The sequence below is a fragment of the Leptonychotes weddellii genome, chromosome 1 (genome assembly GCF_054177405.1).
Source record: "Leptonychotes weddellii isolate Sample4059 chromosome 1, ASM5417740v2, whole genome shotgun sequence".
Taxonomy (NCBI): domain Eukaryota; kingdom Metazoa; phylum Chordata; class Mammalia; order Carnivora; family Phocidae; genus Leptonychotes; species Leptonychotes weddellii.
Window position 1 is genome coordinate 93,212,238 of NC_138369.1, and position 8,957 is coordinate 93,221,194.

Sequence of the window (8,957 nt, forward strand, 5' to 3'; positions counted from 1 at the left end):
ATGAGTTTTTCAATACATATGATGTTTAAGGAAGTCCCAACCTACATTGCTAAGGTACTTACTAGAGCTAATTGTGACTAATCACTTTAACCTAAAGAAATAGGATTGGTAATAAAACCCCCAAATCATACCTTAATCACTTTAGAGTTGCAATTGGCCTTTACATCTATCTATATAAAGCTGTACTTAAGATTTAAGTTATTTCTAAAACAATATGGTGCAGCCTCTGATCTTGAAATGTACTGGACAGGAGGATTTGGAGACCTTGTGTTGCCCAGAGGTGGTAGGTATCAAGATAAATTATCCTAGGCAATGTGAAGTACTGACAAATATGCTTACAAGGCCCTTTTAGAAAATAAGTTACCAATAACCTCAGTTGACTGAAATTTGGTTAAGAAAAGATACTGAAATAGTAAAAAGCAGATTAGAAGGGCAGAAAGGCTCTCTCCCTACTTCCCTCCCAACCCTCCCCACCCTTCGAAAGCTCTTGCTCTCTTGAAGTAGCACGTTCCAGCAAGTGCTTGGAATCTGGTCTCCGTGAAGCTAGGAGCACTGCACCAGCAGGGCGTTCCCCGTTGGAGACTGCTGGCTGCTTGGAACCTGCAGACACCTGGCGTGGTTCTTAAGGGCCCTAGAGACTTCTGTCTTGGACCCGTGGGCTCTAGGGTTGTAGGCAAGGGCTGTGAGCAGTCAGAAGGGTTTCCTGTGTGTCAGCAACTTCACTTTGCCGGATAGCTGGCGGAAGAGCAAAGGAGCGCTCACGGGCCAATCGCTCCCCAGCAGCCAGGCGGACCAGGCGCCCCCTCACCCTCCACGCCTCTGGGAGCAGCGGAGGGCCAGAGGCTGAGCGCTCCCGGGCACCGTGAAGATCTGCTCCATAGAAGACTCCCCCGGCTCCAGGCGGACTCTCTGAAAAGCTCTGGCGGGCAGCCGGGCTGGCTCCGCCGAGGCACGCCCCTAGTCTCCTGGGAGCCCGGACTCACCCGGGTGCCCAAACCCCGCCCATCCTCGCGGGGAGCCGCCTGCCCCCCGCACTCCCCGGAGCAGGGCCTTGAGGAGGGGCCCTGAGCTGCACTGAGGGTGAACACTACGCGATCCAGGGGCGCGCGGGTCTGCAGTAACGCGCGCTCCGATGGCCCCCAGAGGCTGAGCGAGCGCAGGGACCGAGAAGGAAGCAGCGCGGGCCCCCTGAAATGAGCTGCTTGCTTTCAAGGTAGGGAGAAAGAAGATGCCCAAAGGAAGTTGATCTTTGGGGCAAGAAGGCTGGGGAGTGCCTTCCCCATGCCGGAACGCAGTACTGCGAGTTGGGCTCTACCTCCTCGCTGAACCCCCAGCACGGTCTCCGCTCTCCCGTGAGGACCCGCGAACCCTCGGGAAAGGGCAGTCAGAAAGTTGTCGGTGGCCGTGTCTTGTGCGCCCGGTGGTGTTAACCTCGGCACTGACCAGCCGGACGGGGAAGTTGCTGGCCCGGCAGCCAGCCCGGCTTGGTCGCGGCCCCGAGCAGATTTCATGGCCCGCGGCGAACGCGGGGCTGGAGCCGGTGTGGGTGAGCCCGTGTGTGTCCCCTCCGGTGGGGCTCCCAGGCGCCCGCTCCCTTCCGCTCCCTCGCTTTTCCGATGCTCGGCGCGCCCTTCACCGCTGCCGCCCTCTCGCCGCTACTTGCCCCTAGGAGCCGCCGCGTAAGTCGGGGAAGGAGAGAATGACCGAGGTGCTGTGGCCGGCTGTCCCCAATGGGACGGACGCTACCTTCCTGGCCGGCCAGGGTTTGCCCTGGAGGAACAGCACCGCAGCCTCCACCGCTGCTGTCGCAGCAGCCTCGTTCGCATGCTCGCTGACCAAGACGGGCTTCCAGTTCTACTACCTGCCGGCTGTCTACATCTTGGTGTTCCTTATCGGCTTCTTGGGCAACAGCGTGGCGATCTGGATGTTCGTCTTCCACATGAAGCCGTGGAGCGGCATCTCCGTGTACATGTTCAACTTGGCCCTGGCCGACTTCTTGTACGTGCTGACTCTGCCCGCGCTCATCTTCTACTACTTCAATAAGACGGACTGGATCTTTGGGGATGCCATGTGCAAGCTGCAGAGGTTCATCTTCCATGTGAACCTCTACGGCAGCATCCTGTTCCTAACCTGCATCAGCGCGCACCGGTACAGCGGCGTGGTGTATCCGCTCAAGTCTCTGGGCCGGCTCAAGAAGAAGAACGCGGTCTATATCAGCGTGCTGGTGTGGCTCATCGTGGTGGTGGGCATCTCCCCCATCTTCTTCTACTCAGGCACCCAGGTCCGGAAAAACAAAACCATCACCTGCTACGACACCACCTCCGACGAGTACCTGCGGAGTTATTTCATCTACAGCATGTGCACAACCGTGGCCATGTTCTGTGTCCCCTTGGTATTGATTCTGGGCTGTTACGGATTAATTGTGAGGGCTTTGATCTACAACGATTTGGACAACTCACCTCTGAGGAGGAAATCCATTTACCTGGTGATTATTGTACTGACTGTCTTCGCTGTCTCTTACATCCCTTTCCATGTGATGAAAACGATGAATTTGAGGGCCCGGCTGGATTTTCAGACCCCGGAAATGTGTGCTTTCAATGACAGGGTTTATGCCACTTATCAGGTGACAAGAGGTCTAGCAAGTCTCAACAGTTGTGTGGACCCCATTCTCTATTTCTTGGCAGGAGATACTTTCAGGAGGAGACTCTCCAGAGCCACTAGGAAAGCTTCCAGAAGAAGTGAGGCGAATTTGCAATCCAAGAGTGAAGACATGACCCTGAATATTTTATCTGAGTTCAAGCAGAATGGAGATACAAGCTTGTGAGGATGCAAGAATCACCGAACACCCGCTTTTGTAACATGGTAGGATGCTTAATAGAGCCAAGTGCTTTTTTCCCCCTTTAAGTAAGTTTCTAGTAAGCTTAGAGAAAACGAAGTCCAAGAAAATAGTTTAAAAAAAAAAAAATTAAAACACCCACCCCTACATTTGGCTTGTTTGGGTTCACTTTCAAGGCCTCCCTTTCTAAACAGAAGTATGTAAAATAAAATTATACTATCCTAGTTAAACATTTACTTTCTTATCTGTCTTTAAAATTTACAAGCTTTTCTGTTTAAAGTGCACTTGAGTACTAGAGCTATTTTGATATTAATAATTTCTCCAAGGAAACTGAGTTTTCAGTGATCTATGGTAGGAACAGACTCCACATTCTCAAAGTATAGCAAAAATACTAAACTCCATTCAGGTGAAGAGATCTCAGCTGGGTGTCTCTTTTGGTCCTAGAAGCATAGGTGGTAGCAGGCTGTTTCTTTGGAGAATTGAATAGAAAATTAAGTCAATGAATTTAAAAACCTAGAAAGTGATTATTACCCAGTCACTTCTAGAAAACTTAGGTGCTAGATATGTGGTGGTGGAAGTCTGCATATATTATCTTACAGGCAAATTGCATTTGGAAAAATCAAAGTTCATGTACTTTCCTTGTAAACACTGTGAACTCTTAGACTTCCTGTGATAAAGAACATTTACTTGCACCACGGCTGTGCACTGCCTTAGGAGTCTTTGTTGCAGTACAAATGCTCACTGAAAGCTGCAAAGACAATGTAAAAAATCAGATATATTACAGACCAGGGTCGAAGAATGTTGGCCAAGAGGATGATATTATCAGAGGGAGAATGTTTAATAGTCCTTCATGATGCATAGGCTGCAAACATATTTTCAAATGTATGAGGCAACAAGGAGTGGGGAAAAGATGGGGCTTTTTTGTTTTTGTTTTTAGAGAAAGTTTTAGAATAAGGACTTTAAAATGCTATAAAGGCCCTCTTTTGCCTCTTCAAAATGTCAGAAAACATTAAATGCAATATGAAAAAAACAGACTTTGTACAGGTTGTGTTGATAGAATGAAAAGCTATAATCCTATAATGGATCTTATATCCTCACATTTAAAAGAAAAAAAGCTGCAAATATATGGGAACGGGAAATACAGAGAATTAAATTTATGTGGTACATAAGGTACCACAGCACTAAAAAGTTGGGGAGATTCCAAATCCGACTACTAATAAAGAGAAGACTACTGGGCAGTTTTTTTGTTTTTTTCCCCCTCTGCCAGGCAGTAATGAAAACTTCACTAAATATTTCAGTAACTTTAATAAGAGTTTTAAATGAATATTGAATTTCAATGAATAATATTGACTATTGCATTTCTAGCCATTGAAATGGTCAAATGCTAAGGATGTAGACTAATAAGGTAACACGATTTTTAACTTTAAAATACAGTATCAAAGGAATTTTTGTCAAAACTGGCCTCAAAAAAGCCAGCATTAGAGTTTGCAACTGGTGGTGGAATAACTTGTTGGAAAGCACTTTGTAAGTAAAGCAATTTGGAGTCTGTCTTAAGGCAAGAACACCTCTGGGACACAGCGACAGGACAGTCAGGACTTAATCAGCTCCTGTGGTATCTGGGTGGCCTGTGGATTTGTGAGACCTTCAGTTTCTTCTTAGACTTGCTTCAGTTTATCCAGTCTTTGGCCCCTAAAATCAATGAAGAAAAGCAGTGTTAAGCCTTACTAAAAGTGATTTTTTTTTTTATATATGTTTGGGTTAATGCACAGAATTATAGGAGCCAAATCAAAAAGAAACCATAACTGGCTGTCTTACCTACACCACCTTGTTTTGAGGAAAGAGATTAGTTAAGGTTCTCAGTTAGGGTCCTCTATAGCATTCATTGTCTGTGTGGAATCCTAAAAGGAAAAGTATAAAATATGTCATTACTGTACGATCCTTGTCAAACATCATGCTCAGTGACGCAAGATTATTATCACTACATTAACCAAAATGGAAATTCAAAGCCTGTGCCATCCTTGAACTCATAAGCTAATGGTATACATTTCTATAATATTTCCTCACCATTCACTTTAGTTTTCTTCCTTTTAGGTCTCAGGATGCCAGCCTGGTTTACCATACATGTTACATACATTGTGTTTCAGCTCCCAGAGAACTTTCTTTTGGACCGTGGACCAGTGAAGTGGACAGTGCCTAGAAATGCCCTTTTACTTCTTGGCATGTTTTTTCCCAGTGTTTCTTCTTCATACGTCATGTAGTGGACAATGACAATGTGTGAATACATGCCAAATAGTAACAAGAATGATCTTGCCCAACTCCTTCTAGGCACAAAGAGGTCTCCAGGAAGAGTCTGTGCTAATGGCAAAAACACACAGAGGATCAAGATGAAGCAGTGATCTACTGGCTGGAAATCTGATGACATGTGATGATGTAAGTAGGTATTTTAATAGTAAAAGCAGAAATCTGTTGGCATTTTGATGAAAAAACTGCTAAAATTATAGAACTTATCAGTTAACTAAATTTCACACTACAAAACGATTCTTATGCCAAGTTTAAGGTATTTTTGGCTCACCAATTGGTGTCTTTGACTCTTTAAACATCACTATGCATTTGCATGGAAATGATATAAACACAAACCAAGAAGACATACAGCAGAGAGTAGGATTCAGCATTAAAAACACGACCTTGCCACTTGGCCAACTGTGGAACTCTTGACTCTTTCAACACCACTCTCCATGGATTAAAAAGGTTAGATGACCTCAGAGGATGTGGTAGAACATTAAAACTACAGCCAGCCAGAGGTGCATGAAATCTGCTACTGTACTTTCCAGGACTCTTCCATTGCAGTCCTGGGCTAGAAATTCTCACAGAGTTCACCAATTATGATTTGGATCTATGACCTGTAAGTTTTCTCAATCTACTCGGACAGTACGGTAAACTGCTTTTGGATACAAGAGATGTCTGTGCTTATAACAGCTGGAATTGGACTAGGGAAAATGAAGATATATACGTAGTTAGGGATCTCCTGAAGCTTTAACTTAGCTGGTCAATTTACAACTAACATAATCGTATTTATTGATGAAGCTCACAGTTCTTCAGTTGTACAGATTAAAAGGCTTTCTTGAAAGATCAAATATGCTGATGTAAATTATATTTATTACAATGTATAATATGTCACACTAGTGTATTTTATGTAATGTGATGCATAGATAAAATGAGTTATTGTATATTTTGCTTTTCAAATACCCGTATCTTGAAATGTTTGAAGATTTTTTTGATCTAAAATATGAATGTTTTGTGATACAGGTGGTTAATTTTCTCTAGAAGTGCTTTTGCATGTTTACCTTTTTACTTAGGGTTCTCTATACAGACACACTGTGGTATCAAACTATCATAAGCTCAATAGTAAATACAAAATATCTTTGCCAGGCTAGGTCTGTGTTGTCTATATTTTATATGACATAGAAAAGTTTATATTGTCTTTTCAAGACCCTTAGAATTGTGCCTCCAAATATGGTTGAAACTTCCAATTCCAATGCAAAAGGTTGTCCTAAATTCAAGGTAGATCCCTTACATTTTAGAAGTCAGAAGGGATGGGCATTATAGATAGATTTAGAATTTGAGGAAAAACTAGGGGGGATGGGGGAGAGAGAAAAGAGGCAGCTGATACAATCCCTTACTGTCCTCAGTTCTGCTTACATTTTTGTGTTGTATTTCTTCTTAAGGTGAAAGAATATAATCTTGAGTTCTTTGAGATGTAGTTTCTAAGTAACATGCTACCAGCAAGTTCAACACTGCTATTTTAATGTTCTTGTTGTTCAGTTGGTAACTTTAATTTCAAGTTTTATAGTGATAACTGTAAATGATTTGGCTGCTGAACTCTGTTACAATTTTTATTATGTCATACATTGTATTATACACATCATTACAAATTAATATGAAGGGGAATATGTTACATATCAAAATTTGTGACTTTGAATTCTAGTATGTTTAGTGTTTTTGCAAAAATGTTTATTTTTATATTGTGATTTTAATATAGTTGAACTAGATTTCTTTGTGATTAACAGTTTCATTGAATGAACACTATGGAAACAGTGTTACTTGACATTTTGAGCCTTCTCAGGTTTATCTAAATCATTGGTAGCTTAACAAATTCCAGACTTATTGTACGTAATTGTTTTTAATAAAAGGAATGTGTATTTCCTCTAAGTTTGCATGCAGGAGTGTACAATATCGTGTGTTTGTGTGTGTGTGTGTCTAAGGCATGTGGCCAACTTACTATCTGCTATTTATAATAGGAGAGCTTTGATATGATCATGATCATCAGAATTGTACCTACTATAGACAAATGAAAAAGTCTCAATAAAACTATGAAATGTGATCTGATGGCTTCTATGTTATTATAGTGTTAATACTCAGAAGTTTTGCCAAATTTTGACACATACTATTCTGGGTGGCATAGTATGTATTTCTTAAGGTGTGGCCTAGACTGTAAAAAGGGAAGTGCTAAAGAATTCTGGTGCAAGAGAATTTATAATATTATCACTATTGGAGGAGAAAAATACAGAATCATTATGTAATCTTTTCTCTAATTTTTATCTATGGAGGTAATCATACTAACAATAATCCTTTGTGGTTTCTGTTTATCCATTAGCCTGCATTGCCTGCTTCTTTCAAGTTTATTAAAAAGTAAATATCTGGTCCTGTGTAGTGAAAAAGTATATAATGGAATGGAAGCATATTTACAGCATTACCTTTTTTTTCTCCTTAGTGGAGAAGGTAGGTGCATAATGGTCCTGTGTTGGGTTTTCTGGTTGTCCGCTGAGACACGTGCCCTGTCACAGAATCCTGGGGGTAGAAAAGTGTAAATCACTTGCAGCCCTTATGATGTATGTCACTCAGTTTTAATTCCTTACTTAGCTATACTATCCAAACTTCCTTCATAGGAATCTTCCTTTATTAACATCAGCATGGTAGAGTTTTGTGGGTGTGTATATATGTATGTTTATTTAGTGCATACACAGAAATACAGATAGTCATTTTTCTGATTTAAGAATTTACCATAAAGCTTGGAGAATGTTTTGATTTTCAAAAGCACTTTGGGATTAGAGTCAGCATTTTCTCTCTGCAAGTAAATAAATTCTCTTATTTTAATGAACTGGAAAGCTTGTACTCTTTTCAGAATGTTTATAATTTTGCCCCCAGATACGGTCAGAGTTTCCAGTTCCACATGTAAAAAGCTTGCCCTGAATTCAAAGTAGATCTGTTACGGTTTAGAAGTCTGATGGGATGGGGCATTAAAAACACAACAGATGTCACCAGAAATCCATGTTAATACTGTGCTTACTTGTTTTAACCCTGTCAGGTTATACTGCTTTGGGGTGGACCCTGGGGATGGACATCTCCAACCAGCATTGTTGCTGGGACCGATCTGTGGATGGAGTCAGGCCCCTGGGCTGAGCAGCTGACAGTACTGCTGCCCCTTAAAAATAGACCCAGATAAGGAGGTAAGGCGATAGGAGGTATGTGGGGGCAGTCAGTCCTGCACATGGGGGAGCAATGCACTGCTTCTCCTGATTACCTGATGAGGAAAAATAACCAGCGTCAAGGTGGAAATCCTTGAAGATAGATTGAAACACAGGCCAGGGAAATAATCGATTTAATCTTATCACCTTGGTTTGCTGGTGAGAGCAAAGTTTTCTATTCAAAAGTGGAGCTAGCAAAGAACTCAGGTTTCTCACTCCTACTAAAACATTCCTTCCACATTGCAGGACTCTTCAAACTGTAGATCTTGACCCTTTAGTGGGTTATGAGCACAAAACAAAATAGATCAGACTCCTTAACTCAGTAAGGCTTTGTGATTTTCATTTCAGAAATACACACACATGCACATGCTTATACTCATGCACATAACACATTACTTACATGTCTACTGTGACCCAGGACACAAGTACATTTTATTTCCTTGGAATCATTTTTTTTTTTTAAATCTTTTTTTTTTTTTAAAGATTTTATTTATTTATTTGAGAGAGAGAATGAGAGAGAGAGAGAGCATGAGAGGGGGAGGGTCAGAGGGAGAAGCAGACTCCCTGCCGAGCAGGGAGCCCGATGCGGGACTCGA

General features: G+C 42.2%; 1 protein-coding gene and 1 long non-coding RNA gene across 3 annotated transcripts; one reads left to right on the plus strand and one right to left on the minus strand.

The window, feature by feature from the left end:
* The first annotated feature begins 576 nt into the window (after positions 1-576).
* Positions 577-7,217, plus strand: P2RY1 (purinergic receptor P2Y1). Of its 2 annotated transcripts, none has more exons than XM_031020135.2 (2): positions 577-2,862; positions 5,162-7,217. In XM_031020135.2, the coding sequence occupies exon 1, from the start codon at positions 1,700-1,702 to the stop codon at positions 2,822-2,824; it is 1,125 nt and encodes a 374-aa protein (XP_030875995.1). In that variant the 5' UTR covers positions 577-1,699; the 3' UTR covers positions 2,825-2,862; positions 5,162-7,217. The 2 variants fall into 2 exon arrangements, with proteins under 2 accessions (XP_030875995.1, XP_006749083.1); XM_006749020.3 differs by having other exon boundaries at positions 579-2,862; positions 4,928-7,217.
* Positions 4,131-8,813, minus strand: LOC115937666 (uncharacterized). Its single transcript, XR_014147624.1, has 5 exons — positions 8,762-8,813; positions 8,509-8,633; positions 7,591-7,684; positions 4,652-4,734; positions 4,131-4,525 (listed from the first exon to the last, which is right to left on the minus strand). It is a non-coding gene; the product is annotated as an uncharacterized LOC115937666 (long non-coding RNA).
* Between the last annotated feature and the right edge of the window lie 144 nt (positions 8,814-8,957).